The 23717-nt window shown below is 37.9% G+C and overlaps 1 protein-coding gene across 1 annotated transcript in view; it reads left to right on the top strand.

Moving 5' to 3' along the window:
* The window catches only part of LOC107556776 (thyrotropin-releasing hormone-degrading ectoenzyme-like), a 121494-nt gene that overhangs the window by 75396 nt on the left and 22381 nt on the right, over window positions 1–23717 (top strand). The window contains exons 7-11 of the mRNA XM_016239982.1: window positions 4741–4806; window positions 8421–8608; window positions 14929–15017; window positions 16872–17005; window positions 17156–17211. Of these exons, the coding sequence (XP_016095468.1) occupies window positions 4741–4806; window positions 8421–8608; window positions 14929–15017; window positions 16872–17005; window positions 17156–17211 (533 nt within the window). The remainder of the gene's footprint in view (window positions 1–4740; window positions 4807–8420; window positions 8609–14928; window positions 15018–16871; window positions 17006–17155; window positions 17212–23717) is intronic.

Here is a 23717-nt window from a genome sequence, read left to right on the forward strand (position 1 = left end):
CAAAGAGCATGCACGCGATGTCTCCGAGGGGGCAATCGGCGTGCACTGCGAGCGTTTTTTCCAGGAAAAAAAAACAAAAAAAACCTCCGCTCTCGTTTGTCTCTCCTTTCGAGGAAAGAGGGGCAGCTATCTGCTTCACGCGATTCAGGACCCGCCGCTGCTGAGGCACGGAAGTGAATGAGCTCGTGGGGACTGCAGGTGGATCTGGCCGATGAGTTTGAAGGAGGGTTTCCCTTTTGCGATCGTCGGCTGTGCACGAGACTGAGCCGCTGGAGGATGATGTTATTTCATTAACATTGTCTGATTCAGGGGCCATTGCTCTGCTGGGATCAGCCCAGCAAAAGCAGGAAGTAGCTGAGGAGGGCAAAGAAGCTGAGGCTGATCCTTCCCAATCCGCCTGCCCTGCGTATGATGAGCTTTTGTAAATTATGGATCGCGCCACGGCGAGGCTTTACTTGCCGTAAAGCGGGTGAAGAAAGTGACGTCGCGAAATCTCGATGAACGTTATTTTTCTGGCCATAACCCTCCAGCTCAGGTGATCCTTCCTTTCTTCCTGTTTTTCATATAAAGATTGAGAAGGAATGGAAGAGGCCGTTTTGTTTTCCTACACGCATCCATCAATTCCAGCATACAAGTTATGCCAACATCGAGGCGATGCGCAAAAGTGGTTATGAGAAGATGCCCCTATAGAGAGACGCTGGCCAGCTATCTCTCTATGGGTGAGACGATCCTCTAAGACTCCCCTCCTTGACATTAACTCTGATCCTGTGATCTTTTAAACTGTGAGGATGTCCCACCCTTCAGGAGGCGAGTGAGCCAATGAATAAGTGTACCTTCTGAGGGAAAGTTTACGACCCTTGGTCCTCAGGCATATGTTTTGCATATGGACTTAGATTGGATGTTGATGAAGAAACTATAAAAGATTCTGGTAACACTAATACCTTCCATAGGTATCAACATATAATATAAATGAACATTTAGACCATTAAAAATACAGCCGAAATATATCAAACATGGCATACCTGTGATCTCTGTTAACAATAGTATGCAATTCTAAAATATTCATTTAAAAGAGTTCGTATCAATACATAAGCAAAACACTAAAAGAGGAAAAAATATGGACTGAAAAATGGACTGTATAGTACAAGGGTACATTTGTCTGTTTCAAAGTGAATTTAGAGTGAAAATTCTACATTCCTTTGAGTTGTAAAACAATCTTATCTTGATGTGTGTCTTTGTTACCACGGTAACCAGAGGCCTGGTTCTCCCTACCACATTTTTTTGCTGGTTGGGAAGGGGTATTGTCCACTATTTGTTAAATATAATCATGTGTCTGATCCACCTCAATCATTACAATTGCATTAAATAGTTAAAACAATAATAAAAAAAAGTCGTCAGAATTAAAATTGACTATTTTACCCAATATTTGTATGTGGTATTATTTAGTCTTATTAGAGCATCACGTTACAAAATATGTGTAAACAGTAGACAGCTGATAGGATTGTCTGTTTCCTGTCTCTCTGTAAGAGCTTTTGGTCACTAAACAGTGGTGGGTAGCAACACAGTCATTAAAATACACAATTTTAGGCCAAGCAGACTGGAAAATGTCAACACCAACATAAAATGGCTCTGAGTGGTCCCCCGCTGCCATGCAAATCCATGCAAATGAGCAGAGTAGGTATTTCATACTGCAACAATCACATTCAGCATGCAATTTCTACCTACTGAGTGAGACTGGATTGCAGGGACAGTGGTCAAATATAGAATGAAATGTCCTTACACAATCACAGAATGCAGCAATTGATCAATCAGTGTCAAGTACTCATAATAATAATAATACAAATTCATAGTAAGGTTTTTCTGAAGGATTTCAGTCTATTAGCATTTATTTAGTTAGTTGGTAGTTTCAGAATGGTTACACTACTTTGAAATGTTTTATTTTAAGCCACAAAAAATGCATTATTATGAATTATTAATTAATTACAATTGTAAATAATAATAATAATAATAATAATAATTGAAAATGAACTTTAATTCAAAAGAGAAAACATGTTCATTGTGTATTTATTATACAGTATATTTAACATAAATATTATATTTACATTTGAGTTAATCTAAAATATATATATACAGTATATCACTCTTTTGCATCTTACTGACTGACTGACTGGGACTGATATGGCAACTAGATTTAGTTTTACTCCTTCTATCTTGCTTTGGCAGTCAGCAGAACACATCAGTGTCAAAATAATGTCAACACACTGTGACAGCCCTATCAGAGGCGAGATTGGACCACATGGTCACTTCGCTTCAGGGCATTAACTCTGATGGAGGAGAGAGAGAGAGAGGAAGAGGGATTGATCTGGTTTAAAACAGATTCATCAGGATGGTAACATGAATCTGTTTCTGCTCCAGACTCAAATCCCAGATTCTCTGAAAGCTCAGCAGAGCATGTAGAGAGATGAAGGCCAGCTGGACTGGGTCATGCTTTCAGGATCCCAATGTAATTTGCACAGACCTCTCAGCATGACGCCTGTTCATGTTTCAACAAGTGTCCGTTTTGATTTGATTCATGAAGCAAAGGCTGAAATAATGACCTTATTAAAGGAATAGTTCATCCCAAAATGAAAACCCTGCCATCATCTGCTCACACTTTTTTTTCCAGTTATTCACTTAAACTCTACCCCTCTTTAAGAGCCAGTGAAGTGTGTCTGCAATAATGGTATTGAGTACTGGTATTGTTGTTTTAAATTAAAAAACAGACCTTTTTGGTCGGTTTATCACACAAATATAGCTTATGACTTAAGAAGAGTTTAAATGCATTAATATAGGCTATGTTTTTGGCGTATTGAAAAGAGCAGCCTGGACATTCTGCAAAATATCTCCATTTGTCTTCTACAGAAGACATGCACCAGTTTTAGCAGGGAACATGCAGTTTTTTGTCAGCATGTTCTCTTGACTCCAGCAACAGGAAGCGGATTACAGTTGACGGGTTTATCACTCACGGTCACTCAAGAGTTATCGAGGAATCTCGTATACAGCAGCCAAGAGGCTTCCCACCAGATGTTCTTATCAGATGCATGTAAATGTGCTCTCCAGGATCAGACTCTTTCTTCATGTCGCCCACCACCTGTATCACTGAGACTGCAGGGCAGAACAGACACGCTGATAATGTAGCGTTTGGCGTTTAACAGATTAAAGTCTGTTAGCAGTGAAATGAACACCCACCGTTGTCTTAGCTTCAATAATACACCACAATACAGATATTACATCCACTTTTCTATGCAGATTTGTCCATGTTGATGTCAAGGCACTTGTAATAGAATACATTAAAGAGGATGTCTAATGCTATATCGTGCGTTCTGACTTATTTACCCTGCTGAAGAATTGGATTCTTGTGCTAAACATTACCAAAGTCTCAAAAAACGAGTTGGACGTATGACAAGAGTATTTATGTGCCAAATACGCTCCTTCAGGGTTCGTATTAATTTCGGAAAGTTTTTTTTTTTCCAAGTATGGCCCTGTATGATGTCATAAAGGCCCTGTATGATGCCCACAAACCATAGCGGCGCCCCTAATCATTAATATGATTAGTATATACTAGTACAGTACTTTTTTTGTAAGAGTATTGAAGTTTTTACTCTATTCTGTTATTTTTTCAAAACTTAAGGTGTTTATTTTAATGTGAACAATTGGCCATCTTTTATGTCTTGAAAGAAATCACAGTTGACGGGTTTATCACTCACGGTCACTCAAGAGTTATCGAGGAATCTCGTATACAGCAGCCAAGAGGCTTCCCACCAGATGTTCTTATCAGATGCATGTAAATGTGCTCTCCAGGATAAGACTCTTTCTTCATGTCGCCCACCACCTGTATCACTGAGACTGCAGGGCAGAACAGACACGCTGATAATGTAGCGTTTGGCGTTTAACAGATTAAAGTCTGTTAGCAGTGAAATGAACACCCACCGTTGTCTTAGCTTCAATAATACACCACAATACAGATATTACATCCACTTTTCTATGCAGATTTGTCCATGTTGATGTCAAGGCACTTGTAATAGAATACATTAAAGAGGATGTCTAATGCTATATCGTGCGTTCTGACATATTTACCCTGCTGAAGAATTGGATTCTTGTGCTAAACATTACCAAAGTCTCAAAAAACGAGTTGGACGTATGACAAGAGTATTTATGTGCCAAATACGCTCCTTCAGGGCTCGTATTAATTTCGGAAAGTTTTTTTTTTTCCCAAGTATGGCCCTGTATGATGTCATAAAGGCCCTGTATGATGCCCACAAACCATAGCGGCGCCCCTAATCATTAATATGATTAGTATATACTAGTACAGTACTTTTTTTGTAAGAGTATTGAAGTTTTTACTCTATTCTGTTATTTTTTCAAAACTTAAGGTGTTTATTTTAATGTGAACAATTGACCATCTTTTATGTCTTGAAAGAAATCATGTTGCTGATTTGTATGTTACTCATTCAGTGACATGCTGATGCAGCATCGACTCGAACAACATAATCAGCCTCTAATTGGCCTCCTTATGGTCCTCCTTGAACTGAGAGCCAATCACACCCAGACATCTGCTGCTAATTTGCATACGTTCAGCTTGAATTGAGAGAATTAGTAATGTTATTGTTTGGGCTTATTTGGATTCCCAAGTTCACCGTTTCCATCCAGGTCCAATTTATTTCTCTTCCAATATTGATCTCCGTCTCTGTCTGTTTGCAGGATTACTTGATGACGCACATGTACGGGAACGCAGCAAGAGATGACTTGTGGAACAAATTATCCGAGGTGAGAATTTACGCATCTTCTAGGTGTGAGACATCCATCCACGAGCAGGAATCAGCGCTGGGGTCAGTCAGTGTTCAGCGACGAGTGAAATTGTGTGTTCAACCTACTTTAATTCACCCAGTGCATCTCCTGCAGGCAGGTGTTCAGAGATTCATGCGCTGCATATAGGTCAGAGGCCATTATATAACTGCACATCATCAAATTTATGCCAATATACCACCTACTCACATCAACGCACAAGGGTTTTATGGAAATGCCACATGGGAAAGAGTTTGATATGGAGGCTGGGTTGTGTTTGATAGTCTCGCTTTTACACTTGTGGTTTCACTTAGAATGGAAACGATTTCTGCAAACGCAGGTCAAATATTGATCCAGAAATCTGATCACTGAAACCTGCTAAATGCAAATGTTCACAGATACTGATAATAAAGGCTTGCTGCTGCTGATTCTGGTGATTTTAATTAACTCATACATTAGTTGAATCTTATCAGACCCGATTAGTGAAGTGTCACATAATTGCTGACAAGCCTGATGAGTCTCTCAGATTAAACATGAGCATCTGCCCTTCGGCTCAGGTGTAGCCAAGAATAACCCAAGAAAAATCTTCTACTGAAGGAAAGTTGATCTATTTAGATGCTTCACTCTGGCCTCAAAAATACAGTTCTTATTAGGTTTGGCACGAGTGCTCCCCTCCTGACAGAAACACTTTTTTCCCCCTGTGATCTGCTGATTCAGTTTCTCTGTCTTTTTGTAGTAGCGTAGAGGGTTTAGCAACTGTGTTCATTTCCCATAATTTCCCAGTTTAGTTACCGAAACAACAAATGCCGCAATGCTAATGCAAAGCTCCTTATTTAAATAATAAAAACCTGTTTAAATTATACAAAACAATTAAAATTATTGTTTAATTGAATTTAATTCTTTTTTTTTTAATTGCACACATATGCAAAGCAAATGCTAACATTGTCTTTTGTTTCTTCATACGCCATTTTCTGCACATTAACAGAACACCTTCATGGATGGAGGTATCTCACACAGTGACAAAATGCAACGTAATTGGTCAGATAACAATATTAACCGAGGCTGTATGCGTGGTGCAACAGGACTCTAATATGCTGGCTCACCTGTGCAGTGCAGTTATACATAATACAGACTTATTTTAAAACCATAGCTATCTAATATGAAAAAAACAAAAAAGATTAAGACACTAAAAGTAGGAGCGAAAGGAACTGCTATCACCTGTGAAGTAAACGGTCGTAGCCAACAGCTATAATCACAGTGAAGTTAAGCATTGGGTTCAAGTCATCAGCTCAAAGCACAGAGATGTGCTTTTAAAACCAGAGGACTCTCAGCAAGTCCCCTCTCGCTCATCTCACAAAGTGTCATGACTTTAATGAGATTACTTTCAAGTGTAATCTCAAAGTTATTATAGTTTGTAATGGAACAGCAGGACATTTAGCTATCAGCGTCGTATGAAGCGTTTTGTCATTCACATCACTCTCCCAAATGCCGGCTGATGGGAGCTGCTTCTTCATTTTCTCTTTCAAAACAGAACGGATTTAAAGGTGAATTTATGTGAAAGGGCCAGACCTGGACCTCCGTATCCTCTCAGTGGCCGTGTTTGTCAGGCACTGACGAATTTAGCTACATTAACAGTCCATGACAGCCCATCATCTAATGAATACTGATATGCGCTGTGTTCATTAGCTATTCATGAAATCCAATTTGCTGCAATAATCTGGCAGTGCTTAGAGCCCACAAAGCCCTTTGTCAACTCACGACCCATCGCCGGACCGGCCTTCACTTCCTTTAATTATATACGCCAGGGCAAAGGTACTGTAGCTTCCTGAAAGCTGTCCTAAAGAAAATTGTTCATAATGTAGGAACATCAGCTGCCGTCATCAGCCTCTGCAGAGCCTCTTCTGTATCCACACGGTAAACAAACCATGAGTCATTGAGAGCTGTGAGAAGTCGTCTGGTCTCATTCAGCGTTTTCTATAATAGCCGAGTCATCTCATGCAAGCTTGGTTAGTCTCAGATTTGAATACTCATATGGTCAGAATCATCTGTTATAAGCAAGAGTTTCCCAGTTACACTGGAGAATGGGAGTTGCACATGCTCGAATGATCTAGTCAAGTTGATGTTTGCAAAATGCAAGAGAGCCTGACAGAGCACTTTTGTTTCTGCCACCACATTCCCCTTCCAATCCCACGGGTCTCCACCACACACTGACTCTGTGCAGAAACATTATAAATCTCCACCGGTTTACAACCAATTTTTAAAGAAACTACCGATTGACCCCAGTAAACATGAAATGCTGCACCTCTTTAAAATGCGGTGAAATAAAATGATGGAAAATATCTGTGAAGCCAAAGACTCACTGTCTACAGACAGCTACGTTAAGACTGAAATGAAATCTCAAAATACTGACTTTACATGCATGCTAACAAAGAGGCTAAAGATTATTTAATTATATTTTGAATACTTTCTAAATGTGTTTCCAATGTTTTTTTCAGTCACATACTCTGTGAATAAAATGGATACTCCATAAAACATTAAAATGTTACTCAAACATACAGATAGCTTTTGAAAACAATTCATACAGAAAACTGCCAGTTGTCCACCGTGCTGAACCATTTATAGTAGCATTTTCAAAGAATAAGGAGGAGCCATGTAGGCAATATATTTCCTTCAGGGACAAAACTCAGTCACATTACGAGCTTTCCACATTAATGAGCCGTGAGATCCAATTTTATGTTTTACTTCTTTAAAATAGGAGGAGCAGCTTCCTCTGAAGAAATCAGACTTATAAATCTAATTCTGCTCTTTTACAAGCGTTGCTCTTGTATAGAGAGATTAGATAACTGGAAATTGCCTTGTGATGTTTCTGCGTATGCGGTTTAAGAGAACGGTGAAGTTTAATCACCTTTCTATTCACTAAGAGTTTTTAATTAAAAGTCCTGAATGGGTTCTTATTTCACCCTATGCTCACTGGAAAATCGTACCTCTACCTACATTTTTGTAAAACTTCATAAATACAATTCACTGCAGTTTCCAACTGAAATGAACGCTAGTGGTTTTTATTCCTTTTCACACAAAATTATGATTAGGGGCGGGTTATCAAATAACAAAGTCTTACACAATACTATGTTATGACCTTAAAACACTTTTACCATAGTGCATGATCTGTAAGCTAATACACTTTGACATTTGTATCACATACAGGACTCCATATGTGCCACTTTTCTTTCACAGTAAACTTGCTCGGTAGCTCACCTGGTACAGCGCTGCAGTTGTGATGTGTCTTGTGAAACACAAATACACATACTCTAATTAAAGACTTGTAGAAGCAAGCTAAAATCCCATGGCTGCTTCAACAAATCTGTTTTTAACGTTTGCTTTTGCCAACACTATCACTTAGGTTTAGCATCAGGTTTAGTTTAAGTAGTACATTATTTTCAAGCTTTTACACCACCCACCATAACCAACATAACTAATATAAACCAACAAAACTCAATCCACTTACACTTTCAGACACTATCTATTTGCTCGGCACCTTTTACTCTGGCAATCTGTATATGTATGATGTATTTTGATGTATATATTTTGTGTCAAAGGCCATGCAGCGGGAGGGAAAGGACATCAACATCACGCAGGTCATGGACCGCTGGACGCTGCAGATGGGTTACCCTGTCGTCACCATCAGCAAGAACGACAGTCTTGACAACAGTGTCACCATCTCACAAGAGCACTTCGTCTATGACACCGATGCCAAGATCCAGAATCCTGAGCTGTTCAACAAAAGGTAGTCTGCCATATGTCAATCGTGACAGGTTGTTACATGAAAATGAAACACCATCAGTCAACTGACCACTTGACATTGATTCTCCATGAGCTCATACATTGTTGCAGAAAATCCACAATAATATGTGGAGCAGAGGCCTGTACGTTTGCCAAACACTGCAATGCTGAATAATGCAAAAATCCCACAGTCAGTGATTCTCCTCCCAGAATTCACTGATAGTTTCCTGTGATCAGATCAAGCTCAGACTGAAAAAAGATCCTAGTAGTTCTGCAGCTGATGAGAAGAAGAAACTATTTAGATTAAAAATGAGATTAAATATTAAGTTATTTTAGAAGAAATACAGAAGAATAGACCATCTGGAGATTATGAGCACAGCTAGACAGCTAAAGACTAGCCTAGCACCCCAAAACAGCATGAAGACCCAAAGGATTTCCTCACTTATCAGAGGGATGTGAACAGTTTACTGCTTAGCATACCTTTAGATGTCTGCCTTTATTGATCCTGCTAAGAAAAACAGCTTTAACCAGCCTAAAATGGTTTGCTGGTTTTCACTGGCCATTCAGCTAAAACCAGCAAACTATCTTAGGCTGGTTCAAGAGGTTTTCAGCAGGACAGTAAGGAATAACACAATTCTCTTTCTATGAATCATATTTCACAACATGTTCACACACACAAGCTATCAAGCTGCTATTAACTGAGCATTTCATTTATTATTAGCGACCCATGCTAACCCGTCACTGCCACATGCTGTTTGGCACTCGTCTGCGTCGTCACGGAAAACTGCATGTGTCACTGGCAGATAGATTAGTTTAATTCTTTGTTAGAGGGAGATGAATAATTCAATACTGCCTCTGATCCGTTTTAGAAATCCTCCTTTTGTTTTGGATCAGACACTGTTAGCAGCACAAGAATTGAGTCAAGAATTGAATTTTAATGCTGTACTGTCAGTTTGAGTGTGTGGAGTGTGTTGTTAGGCAATATTGTTATTTTTTAGATAGTGACAAAGTTTCTTAAGTTGAGAACAATATCAGTGCTAAACACCTGCAATTTGAGAACATGAGCTCCTGAGCATGTAATCTGTTTGCAATATGTTTTGACTAAAGGTGGTTAAAATGCAATATATTACTTAGAAATAGGAGAAAATAATAAAACTAGCGAGGCTATAGCAGCATTTCTGTCATCATCTGATTTATCATCTGCAAATAATCAATTTAATCTCCTTGTTTTTACGCAGCTAGGCTAACTCTCCACATCAAGCCATCTGGTGTCATAAATATGAAACATACAGGTAGAAATCTGTATGTTCACTTCTTTCCGGAGTTCATTTGTTCAGAGCAGACACAGCCACCTTCTTTTGAACGTCTCCTCCTACATGAACGTGTTTTCTGAGTGCAACGGTCTTCTGCAGAGGCGTTCAGAAGCAGAACTGCTCCAGGAATCAATAGCCAAGCCGTGTTGCGAGTAGGGGGCGTCTCTTTCCTGCTTTGCCCCTCAGGCGGGTTTTCAGCTGAGTACCAGACAACCTGCCAGAATGCAGGGGATTTGGCACCTTTGTAAATGCAGTGTAACACCTCACTTGAGGCTTTAAGCCAGCCTAGTAAAATGTGCTGACAGAAACATTGGCAGCAACAAAAGGAAAACAGAGAAGGTCAGTTTATTGTATTTCAAACCCATTCAGTGTGTTTCATGTCCACTGGCGTCTCATTAAAGTTCATCCCTGTTGAAAAAAACAGCATATGCTGGTTAGGTATGTTTTGACGCTGGGATGCTGGTTTAAGCTGGTCCTTTGCTGGTTTATGCTGGTCCTTTGCCAGCACATGACCAGCATAAACCAGCAAAAGGACCAGCATAAACCAGCAAAGGACCAGCATAAACCAGCAAAGGACCAGCTTAAACCATCAAAGGACCAGCATAAACCAGCAAAGGACCAGCTTAAACCAGCATCCCAGCGTCAAAACATACCTAACCAGCATATGCTGTTTTTTTCAACAGGGACACCTTAGCAAACACATAACAGCACCCTGTCAACCGTCACAGCAGCCTAGCATCGTAGCAGTGAACTTTACACAGGCACGCACCACATTTTCTTCATAAATGTCAAACTTTAGTCATCTAATATGAGAAGAGCAGCCTGGATTATTTGGTTACATCAGTCTCGGCTGTGGGGAATGGATTGGATCATTAGGGATTTGTGTCAGTTAGAAAACTGACAGCAATGGACGAAATCCTTTCAGGCTGCTGGTGACTCACACCTCAAATCATTCATAAGATGATTTGCATTATTTAATGTGTCTTAATTATGCCTGAATAAGCCGAAATGAGGATTCTGTGAAAAGTGACTGAAACTAGATAATAAAACAATGATAGCAACTTTTAATTTCAGCAGAAACAGCTGTAAACAGTAGACTGAAAGTTTACAGTATATCACAGAGGAAACTATAGCACAGTCAGGAAGATATTATGCATAAGATGAAGCAATATGATCCTGCTGGGAAACAGTATTTAAACGTGTATGTTTGTAAGGCACTAAAGAGAGAGATTCTGTGCTAGACGAGCGCTGATAACAATACTTATGAATTCCAGTGATAATAGAAGCATCTGTGTGTGTTCAGATGAAACCACACACTGATACATTTACATGAAACTCTGTTCATCAGTGGGATTGAACAAGAGAAGATAGCAAAAGAAAATTAAAGTTCTCCACAGGCTGGTAATTTGGTGGCTCATGTTTATGTTCATTTATGGAAGCGTCTGTTATCATCATCGTTATTTACATCCCTCAGGAACTGGAACTTTGTGTTATGGCCCAGAGCTTTAGCTAAAACATTAATAAAAATTTCAGTCTCTGCAGCAGACGGGTACAGTCATCTCATTATATTTATGGAAAGAAGCAATGTTTGTTAGCTGAGGGTCAGTTGCCCTTAATGGACAAGAATATATGACTAAAAGCAAAAAAAAAAAAAAAAAAATTTGTTATATATATATATTTGCAATTCCTAAGCCCTCAACATTTTATCACTACTGAAAAAGAGTAACAGCTGTGATGTGTCTACATTTAAAATTCACTGTGATTAACCAGCATCCTCTCTCTCTTTTCTTCATTGGTTGTGAGGTCTCAGTCTCACTGTCTCTCAGTGCGGGTGTGATAATATCTCAGGCTCTCTTTAGGGACGGCTGGCTTTTGCAGTCTATAATGAGTCACTGGGGGCTTTTGTGGCTCAACATGTGCGATAGATCCTCACAACACTTTTATCCAACACCAGCTGCACAGAAGAGAGGAAAAAACACAAGTGTTTTCATTTGAAACCTTCCATGGATTCACACATGCTGGAGTTTGTGTTGAGCTTGAGCTTCTGTGTTACATTTTTCATTGTCTAGACTTGCTTTAGACTTTCAGTCAATCATCCAGCAATGGTTTGAAACCACTGAGACCATGAGCTGGACAAAAGAAGATGAAGATGTTCTGCTGGATGAGTTAGAGAAGAAAGACTAAGGTTTGTTGGATATTGAGCAAATCTATTGACCCTGCAGAGAGCAACATGCAGCTAAACAAAGAGGTGGTGGTGGATTTCTGCAACGCCAGGGATTCATTCAGCTGTAAAGCGTGGAGGTGGGGAAGTCTAATAATTATTTGGGAATTTACTTGAACTGACACATTTACACCTCATATTATTAAAGTGATCCAATCACAAGTGATCAGACTTGAATATAGGTATAAAAATGGGATCTAATTTAATCACATTGCATTTGTAGCAAACGTGCTAACATGTCTTGAAGCAATCTGAAATCTATTTTTTCCTTGTTGTTTTTCAATGTACTCTAAAGAAAATTGGCCATTTATTACTTTAAACATTGCTGCTGTCTGTTTATCCCTGCTATGAAAGACGGTCTAGATCTACAGATTTTTCTACTTTATTCATGTTCCCAATGGCGTTCAAACTGATGCATGTTCACAGTTAGTTTCATTGCATTTCAGATGTGTGTGTTTTGCACTGTTAACTGTCAAGACACATTCCAGTGATGTCACTTGAATACATTACCGCACTGCATAATGTTTCCAACTCTAAACCGTTTAAGCATACGTTGAGTGTATATATACTACTGTATATCTGTTTTGTGTGCTCTGTATTATTGCAGTCATACCAAATTTCTCCTCAAGGATCACTGAAGCATCTAACTTGAGCAAGAACATTTTCTTCACTGTAACACTAGTATGTGACATTTTTATTGCCAGAATCTTAATGATATTCTTTCATTGTGGATATCTGATCATCACCATGTGACCCTGAACCTCCAGTCACAAGTTAGTTTGACACAGTTACACACCAGCCTCAAGCAGACCTACACATACCTGCAAAATAGGACTCTGTAAGGCTCAGATCCACCTGTAATATAATTCACAGGAGTAACTGCACGTCCCCATTACAGTCAAGCAGCCTGCAATATGAAAATTAATTTGTTTATATTCTCTACAACATCACCTCAGCATAAAACCTCCCTGTTGAAAAAAACAGCATATGCTGGTTAGGTATGTTTTGACGCTGGGATGCTGGTTTAAGCTGGTCCTTTGCTGGTTTATGATGGTCCTTTGCTGGTTTAAACTGGTCCTTTGCTGGTTTATGCTGGTCCTTTTGCTGGTTTATGCTGGTCATGTGCTGGCAAAAGGCCAGCATAAACCAGCAAAATGACCAGCATGAACCAGCAAAATGACCAGCATAAACCAGCAAAGGACCAGCTTAAACCAGCAAAGGACCAGTTTAAACCAGCAAAGGACCAGCATAAACCAGCAAAGGACCAGCTTAAACCAGCATCCCAGCGTCAAAACATACCTAACCAGCATATGCTGTTGTTTTCAACAGCTGGGTATTTTTTAGCATGTCACCTTAAGATAAAACATTGCTTATCACAATGTCTTGTTCTAGCTAATGAACAAAGCTTTCTTTAGCAGTTAGCAGTATGCTAAGTAAGCAAGGTTGCTAACCGAAGACATTTAGTGGTAAGCCAAGAGAGTAGCTAAACTGTTAACTTGCTAACCAAAGGCAAACTGGAAACAAAGAAAGATGTATTGTTTTAAACATTTTAGCTTTAATATGATGTGATATGTAATTTAAAAGACATTCATTAACATATTTTCATGATTAAGAATGAAAACACCATTATGTGTTATTCTATAATTTCTTATCAGGCACTGAAGAGAGTAAAATGGGGCTAATGCCACACCTTAAGGGAAATGTGCTTTTCACTGCTGCCATATTGTTTTATTGCAGCTTTTTATTTAATGATACATTTCATGGGAAAAGAAATCATAAAGTAGTTTGGTTTGTTTGGGGTAAAAGTCTCACCATCATGAGACAAAAGGCCTCCAGTATTACTGATACAAATACTTTAACTAAAGTAATATGTTTTGCATAATATAAAAGTTAATACTTGTTTATTACAATCACTTCAACAAATATGGTTCCATATTATGTTTATTTTGATACATAAAATACTTCAGTTTACTTTTATACAATAAGTTTATATACAGTACATACATATTCTTACCCTGGTGCGCCTTTATCCCTGTTGTTCTATACCTATAAAAAACTTTTCTCAGTCAGTGAAATAGCTTTGTTGAGGAAGGGGGAAAATTGTTCAAGTAAAGTTACGATATGTTGTTTGGAGCTTGTTTAAATGATTCTGTCTTGCATTAGATCTGTTAATGTTACAGTTAATGTTACAGTTATTGCTGTTGGTCGGCTCTGCTGTGCTCTTGTCATCTGGGGTAATTTACGCTGGCAGACAGCAGACCACGTCCACCGGTGTGTCAGCCATTCTGACAGCTGAAAGAGGGGCGGCCATCCATTGTGGCAGCTGTCAGACAGGCTTTTACTGGATGTGCACTCATACCTAGGGATGTTCATACACACACTAACACATGAAAGCACACACTCACAGATGAATCGACATCAAAATGAGGTGGCGACACAGAACATGACAGCGATCGGGTGATGAGTGATACACAGCTGTGTGTGTGTGTGTGTGTGAAAGAGAGATAGCACTCTGGGAAAGAATGAACGCTGATTTCTTTGAGCTTTGACACTGCTGGGCTTTCTTTCAGCTTCACAATCATCTGATATTTCTGACTTTGTCACTTTGCCTGTTGGTGCCGAGACAGAGAGGAAATCGCACAAATATATCCCACAATCCCATTAAGTCGTGGGAGTCCATGTGTGTGAGATTATGCGCGTCATACAGTATGTATCTGCGGCAGTGACATTTAACCCCTGAGATCAAATAGAAGCGTTTCAGCTGTTATTTCTCTCTTTGTCTCATTTCAGCTTCCAGTGGCAAATACCGCTGACGCTCGCAGTGGGAAACTCCAGTCACATATCAACAGAGACCATCGTCTGGGTCTCCAATAAAACAGGTACCAATTATGCTAAATGTGTTTTCATTGTAACCACCAGATAAAAAGTAATAACACAATTAATAAACATAAGTGTACACATCTTAATCCTTTTTGTTTTCCAAAATGTTTAAAAATATATTTTTCAAGGTAAAAAGTAGTTTTTTACAAATGTCATGAATTATTTATGTATCACGCCATGTAAGTTGCACTGCATGATAAATTGTCAGTCATGACCTAATTTTGCCTTGTCATAAGAGGGTAAAAAGATCACAATATTGAAGTGAATTAATGATGCTGACAAACAATAATGGGAATCCCCATGATATAATTTCCTGATTTTGACTTATGGCTTTGATTTGCCAGACAAAAACAAAAAACAACAATAATAATACTACTACTACTACTAATACTAATAATAATCATCATCATCATATAATGATAATATTGATAATAATAATAATTATATATTATTTATCATTATTATTAATTATTATTATTATTATTATTATTAATAATAATAAGTTTTATTATTGTTATTAATATTACTATTATTATTATTAGTAGTAGTAGTATTAAACAAGATAAATGATTAGAGAGAGAGAGAGAAAAAAAGATTATGCCAAACATTGTTTTAATAAGAATTTTCTTCCATTTATATTGTTAGTATTCCCAGGCAATTTTTTAGTTAGAATAAATGGGGAAAAAAAATGTAATTGTCATTGTATGTGTGAATTGAATTCTCTTAAGTACATTTTTAGATCTGAACAGGTAATTGAGTGTCAGAGTGTTGACTTATGAAGTCCACAACTGCTGTCATATCAACCAGCGACACATAAAAATACAGATGAAAGTACAAATTGAATTGGTTTTCCTCATTAAATTGAAGTAAATCAGCTCTTGAGAGTGCTTTAATGTTAATGTCCTTTTACAACACATTCAACATACTATTCATCTCTGAGTCACACATTCATGCAGCAGCTCCACGTCCACCATCATTAACTTCAATTCTGTTCCATTCCTTTCCTCTCCATTGGGAGAACGAGGTGGATTTTCTTCGGATGGAGCCACAGCGAGTCAAATTCCAAGAGCCGGAATTGAATTTGGTCTGCAAGTGATCCATGTGACTCAGAGCTCAGAGTTCCTCTGATTGTGAGACCGTTTAACAGCCTCCATTTTCAGCTCACCTTGCTTTAAAAACAGCCCTCATCAGGGCTACAATGCAGATCCACAGCAGCTGAGACAGAGAAACAGAGACTGTAACTTAGAGACCCTATTTATATGCATTAACTCACCGCCTGACTCTTGCAATCTGCCCGCTGACGCTTGGATGCTCCCTGGATCACGATACACTTCAAACACATCGAGTCCACGAGCGCTCGAAAGCACTTAACCAGTGCATTTGTTATCCATGAAAAAGCACAAGGTCTGGCTGGAATATTACAAGATGAGAACGTGGCAAACACATTAGATTACAGATGTTGTGCATTATGAAATGCTGAATGCATTGTCTCTTCATGTATATTTTCATGCAGGACTGCTTTTATGAGTTCATTCCAAAGATGATAAATGCGCTGAAATTTTTAAACATTGATATGAATAAAAAGCTTTGTGAGTGCACTGTCAGGAAGAATATATCAGTCTATATGAACTACAGTGGGCAGCTTGTTTAATTTTCTGTAATATTTCATTAGAAATATATTTTGATTCTTTAATTTCTGTTATCTAATGATATTCACATCTGTCTGTGAGTGTCTAGATGTCATTTGGCGCTGAGTGTTTCTGCTCGTATGCGTGAGAGTCGAGCTACAGTGAGCTGTCAGAAGTGTCATTAAATGTTTGTTTCATGCTCTTTTTTCACTCATGTATTTATAGAGACGCACAGAGTGGGTCACATGGGCAGCGAGACGTGGTTGCTGGGCAACATCAATCAAACGAGCTACTTCAGAGTGAACTACGACCTTCACAACTGGAGACTTCTCATTCAACAGCTGATGACCAACCCAACGGTAAACTTTCTTCCACCTCTGTCAGTCCATCATCTTTTGAGTTTCTTTTCTTTCACGATCCTTCCGTTTCCTCATTCTCCTCATCACTCCCGTCTCTCCTGCATGGTTCCTGCTGCATTATAAATGTCTCTGCTTGTTCTCCGCCGGCAGATCATCTCTGTGGGCAACAGGGCCGGTCTGATTGATGACGTCTTCAACCTGGCGAGGTGGGTTCTGTTTGTTACACACAGAGTCATTCAGAGCCTGAAACCTGCACTACAGATCCATTTAACGTCCTTCACACCCACAGAGACCCGCTGGACTATTCAGTCTCATTCAGCTTTATTTGTGTGCTGCTTTTTATTGTCACAGTAACTGTCAACATTATTTCAGGGGCTCGTTCACCTATCAGTACACCTACCAGAGTATAAAAGCCTGTTAAGACCAAGTCTGGATTTTCAGCACAAAAAACATATTCAAAATGGAAAAAAAAAATCTGATTTCCAAATGAAACATTTCATCTCTAAGAGCTTCACTATGGTCAAAATTAAGTAATTAAATCCACATTTAATTGCACAAATTAATTGTTATTCCATAATAATTATTGTTATTAACATCTCATTATATCTACTTTTGTTTGCATTTAAATAATTTTCTTTTTAAAATAAAAAGGAGTATTAAAATAGCATCACCAGACAATGTTCATATATTTGATCTGCTAATGCCAGATGAATCACATTTAACATGATCATGTCATATTCACCAGCTGTAGGAATGCATCAGCAGTATGCAAAATATGATATTCATCTTTGCATGGTGCATTAAGTTTTGCGTAATTACACCAGCAGTTGAATCTAAGTACTCGAGCAGAAACGATCAGCCATTTGGCATCAATAACAATAAATTATTCATTCTTTTTTTAATCATAAAGACAGATATTTAGCACCAGGCGTTTGGAAAGACGTAAATCTCAAAGGCAACACAGATTTTCTTTTGGTCAGCCTGAAAGCATCTTGAAAAAGCCGTCCATCACAATAGTAAAGAAAAGCCTCATCCAGTCAACTTCAGTAAGACGTTCATTACTGACAGATGCAGTTCTTGCACTGTAATTCTCTTTTCTCCTTTAGCCTGAAGGCGTTACTGAAGAAAACCCTTTAGCTCATCAAGATGAGACCTGCACTGAGACTATTGAGCCGTTACTGCAATAGTGGATAATAATAAAGCGCGAGCAAACCTCTGTGTTCCCGCCTTTCCACTGCTGCCTCATTGTGTCGATCCTTCAGAGCTTCTTCAGTAGCTGGAAACTCATGAACGTCTATTAATGTAAGAGGAGGAAGAGACAGAACAGTAAAGGTAGAGAGAGTTTATATAGTGCCACAGGCTGCCAAGCTGCCATTAGTCCCTTCAGGAACCACCGCTCTCCCTAAGGTCCTCTTTGTTTAATTAAAAAACTCTAACTCATTCTGCTTAATGAAGGAAATTTCAATCGCTGGCAGCTAGAATCAGTCGGCAGCCAAAACAGTGTTTGAGTATCACTGATGGACTTTCTTAAACATTGAATGTTGTGTATTTACCGTAGATGTGGTTTGTAAAGATTGTGAAATTCATTAGTTTTACAGGACAGTCATTTTTATTCTTCCTCCAAACTAACTGAGGGAGCTGCCAGATGCTCTGCTAGCATTAGCACCGCTCTTCATCAAACTGAAGCGACAGGCTCATCTGCCGGCGCTGTGCGGCTCATGTTGAGCTAGACAGGGCTTTAACAGGCACGTGGAGAATTGTGTTTTTGGCCACAGATGTTTCCTAAGAATGAAGATTCAGTCAACTGCCGACAAACCTGCAGGGAAACTTGTGTTTATTGCCGTCACGTTGGGCCGAGAATGGAAACATGTTCCCCTGTGTTGTGGTACGTCATGGTAATTTAGTCGGTTTATTCGGTTCGGCCTCGTTTACTGAAGAGCTGGATAATTGAAACTTAACAGGACTGAAGGCAAATCCTTTTGTTCCTGAGTTTTGATTTTAGTCAGGTTTGTACATATTGTTTCTCTCTGCTGTTGTTTACTGCTAATCCTAATAAATAAGAGCGGATGTTAACAGGATGTCTTGTTCAACCTCAGGGCTCAGATCTGTGGAGGTGGTTATTGGCTCTTACGTACTTGAGAAGCGGAAATGCCAACCTGCATATTAAAAACAGCATCATCATTAATCACAATGTGTAAAATGTCTAATTTCTCTGTAAATTACTGGGATGATGAAGAGTGTTCAAATGACTGAGGAAACTGAAAGGGCTCTGCTGCCTTCAGTAATGTTACCTAATTTAATGCACCTGGTGCTCATGGGAGTCACTCACAGATCAATACTGCCTCACAAAGCTCATTCAGCCTTTATTATGATTATGAATTACTGGATCAATTGAGGAGAAGAAAGCTGGTGTTAGTGAAGCCTGGTTTAAGAATAAAGATCATACTTCAAGTGCATTATTATAAGAAGCTTTTGCATCTTTCATTAAAATACTGGAATTCTCACTATTAACTAGCATGCATATTACAAGCACATTGGCTGTTTATTAGCACTTATAAAGCACATATTAATGCCTTATTTGCATTAACATATTTTAGATCCCTTAATTCTACCCCAAACTTAACACCTACCTTAGTAACTATTAATAAGCAGTTTACTAAGGTAAAAGTCTTAGATAATAGTTAGTTAATAGCAAGACTATTGGACCTTAAAATAAAGTGTGACCAAAATATCTTTAAAGTATTTATTACTGTAATATCTTCTGGAGCACCAGCTCAATTGGGGTTTTGTGTAATTTCAAAATCAAAAATGTTTGGGTCATATTTCAACCTGTATTAAACATACAAATATATTATAATATAATATAATAATGTAGTACATTTGGAATTATACTTTTTATATTTGAGCACATTTGTAGATATGCATTGTGTCTACTGAAACTACTTAATGTTGTTTTTATTAAAATACATTGTGTCAACATTTTCATTACTATATATTGCAGTATACTATAGTAACAAGATAAAAAAAGGTTGTCATTATCTGCAATAAAATTAAGACTTTTTATTTTATTTTACATGTGATTCACAGTCGCATCAAAACACAATCCATTTTTTTTTTGCAGCAAATTATCGTGTTAACAGCAGTTTATGTTTGTAGTTTAAGTAAGTTCTACTAAAATAAATTAAAGCAATTAACAGTTGCTAATGCTATTAACAGCTTGCTGTCATTACTATGATCACCAGCTACTTGTCTTGACACACTGTGTTCTGAACTTCCGTAGAAACGCTGATCTGTTTCTAACCCCATATTAACATCAGCAGCAGATTGTTTGTTTGTGGGGCTTGTAAAACATCACAACTCCTGTCGACAATTCTGTCATTTCTCACACAACAGCGAGAACGAGTGCATATTTTCAACTTTTTCATTTTCTTTTTCCTTTGACACAATATTTTTTTATGCACATAGTGAGATCTCATTTGACTCAGAGTGATGGAGCTTCTTAATAGGCCTGTTTGAAATGCTCTGCTAAAGCCTCGACTAAATGAGCTACAATTACAGGCCAATTTAGAAAGGCAATGATTTATTTAGGAGACTGTTATGTTACTCTTTATATACTCATGGATTTAAAATCCATTTGAATTTTAGAGTCTAATGGTCGCTGACGTTCATTTTGCCCTCACTGAAAATTTATGTCAGGCAATTTTAAAGAGCCACACACTCCTTTTTATTTTACCTTGCTGTTCTTCAGCAGTGCTATTATCAGTGATAAATGGCCTTCATGCAATGCAACACATGTTTCTCTGAGCTTGTGTGTGTGTACTAGCACGTTCCTGAAGCGCAAAAGTGATCAACTCATTCATTACTGTGCTCACTAACAGCAGGGAAACTTCAACGTCTCATGACAGTTTTATGGTAATGTTGCGTTTATATTTAATGAACATTTTCCCTCCGACCTTCTATAAGAAAGCTGAATAATTCAAAACTACAAGGAAGAAAGGAAAGTTTTATAAAAGGGAGGAACTGAATGGCCTCCAGTCTATCTATCTATCTATCTATCTATCTATCTATCTATCTATCTATCTATCTATCTATCTATCTATCTATCTATCTATCTAGCTATCTATCTAAAGGTCAATGTGACGAAATCAGATGTGATTTGTGTCGTCTACCAGCTATCATTCACTTCACCTTTAATGTGTTGTGACAGGCGAAGTCAATGCAGTGATTTATATGCTACTGTGTCTTTAAACGCTAAAGAGAAAAACAATATAATTAATGCACATGTGATGTGATTAAGCTCTTGGCTCAGTGTGAAAACTGTACCCTTCATGTGTGCACATCAGTCAAGAGATATACATTGAATATTTCCATGCAATCAGGGTGAAAGAATGAGTCATCATTAGAGGCTGATTAATTGTTTATTTTAATACACAAGTCTAATGCTTTATTCTGTTTGACTGACACAATGGTTTGGATTTATTTTCTATAACCACACAGCTGTTGCTGTTGACATAAGTGACAGGCGAAGTCAATGCAGTGATTTATATGCTACTGTGTCTTTAAACGCTAAAGAGAAAAACAATATAATTAATGCACATGTGATGTGATTAAGCTCTTGGCTCAGTGTGAAAACTGTACCCTTCATGTGTGCACATCAGTCAAGAGATATACATTGAATATTTCCATGCAATCAGGGTGAAAGAATGACAGTATTTCAAGTGCCTTGTCATCATTAGAGGCTGATTAATTGTTTATTTTAATACACAAGTCTAATGCTTTATTCTGTTTGACTGACACAATGGTTTGGATTTATTTTCTATAACCACACAGCTGTTGCTGTTGACATAAATGGTTTACACATGCTTTCGACAAAAATTCTGAAAATATTTGGAGATAAGCACACGTACATGTGGTAATCGCAGTAAACGTACAATTATTGACTGTTGAACTATTGAAAATTAATACATGCCTGAGGTGTAAAAGACACTGATTTGGGTTTGCATTAACTGCAAATAATTCAACAGTCTGGAGTCAATTACTCCTATCATCTATAAAGCTGTAAGACTGACATAAATGCTAGTGTCAGTCAAATAAAGCATTTCCGAGCTCTCATTTTCTGAGTATTTTGAAATACAACTGAGCAATACTTTTCCATTACCATGTATAATAGGACAATTTTACTTCATATTAAAACTTTAAGGACCATTAATCCCTGAACTTCATGCACATATTAAAGGAAATTAGAAAACTCTCCATCCTTTTCGAATGTAATAACAGGCTGTTTAAAGGAAGAAGAACATTGCTCTAGATGCAAACCTCTTTGAACGCCTTGATATAAAACTCTTCTTGGTCACATGGTATATATTCACCTTTCTTGATGCTATAAACACATTTGCTAATTTTTTTGTGGAGATGTGGAAATCATTTTTAGCTCTTCACATCCTCAGTTGTCTCCTGCTAATGTGAATGCAAATCTGTTTCTCTGAAAACCTCCTTGGTTAACAGTGGGTGTCTGTGAGTAACTGTGATTAATGTCCCAATTAAATGTGTGTTGGGTGAATCTGTCCTCCAGAATTTAATGAGTCCGTTTTCAAGTCTGATCACTTCCTTTTTCGCCTGACCTCAGATTCGGAGCACTTATGTGCCCTGCATGAAATTGAGAAACTGAAATAGACAACCAAGGCTCATCATACATACATTTCACTGCGGTTTTCAGCTGAAATTATACTAGTGGCACTAACAATTTTTGGTCACACTTTATTTTAAGGTCCAATTCTCGCTATTAACAAGCCATTAATTATAACTTTTGTCTCAATAAACTCCTAATTTGCTGCTTATTAATAGTTAGTAAGGTAGTTGTTAAGTTTAGGTATTGGGTAGGATTAGGGATGTAGAATATGCTCATGCAGAATATGTGCTTTATAAGTACTAATAAACAGCCAATATGTTAATAATCGGCATGCTAATAAGCAACTACTTAATAGTGATACTGGTCCCTTTACTGAAGTGTTACCCAACTTTTATTGCTTTTCACACCAATTTAACTGGAAATTTCACTTTGAAAGTGCCACAAAAGGCGCAAGAAGCAACATAATATTATTTTGCCTAAAGATCGCATCAGTAATGGTTTTGCAAAGAGCCTGGCTTGGAACGCAAATGTGGCAAACAAATTAGCACTGCTCATGTGAAGTGCACTTAGACACAACTGACAAGCTAACAGCAAAACACTCTAATAAACATAAAATAACACAGCACTAGTGTTGTTTTTGGCGGCCTGTTTTAATTTTAGTTTTAGTCTAGTCTTTGTTTGAAGCTGTCATTTTAGTTTTTATTAGTTTTAGTCACGTTCATACTCTTTTTAGTCTAGTCGAGTTTTAGTCAACTAAAAGTCTGAGCATTTTAGTCTTATTTTAGTCCGAATTATCCATGACTATTTTCGTCTAGTTTTAGTCGACGAAAACTGATGACATTTAGTCTAGTTTTAGTCAATGAAAATTGTATTTTAGTCTCTTTTTAGAAATGCAATTCTATTTAACCCAGTCAATATAGTATAAGTACCCAGCAGTATAGATGAAACCAAAATTTTCTTTTAGCCAAACCCATTTCAAACAAGGTTATCTTATTATATTATTGTTACCTTATAGACTCAAAAATACATCTATTCCAGACACGGAAGACGCTCTGATTTGAATTTACAACATTTATTTTACCA

This window comes from Sinocyclocheilus grahami, unplaced genomic scaffold (genome assembly GCF_001515645.1).
Source record: "Sinocyclocheilus grahami isolate Dianchi unplaced genomic scaffold, SAMN03320097.WGS_v1.1 scaffold579.1, whole genome shotgun sequence".
Lineage (NCBI taxonomy): Eukaryota > Metazoa > Chordata > Actinopteri > Cypriniformes > Cyprinidae > Sinocyclocheilus > Sinocyclocheilus grahami.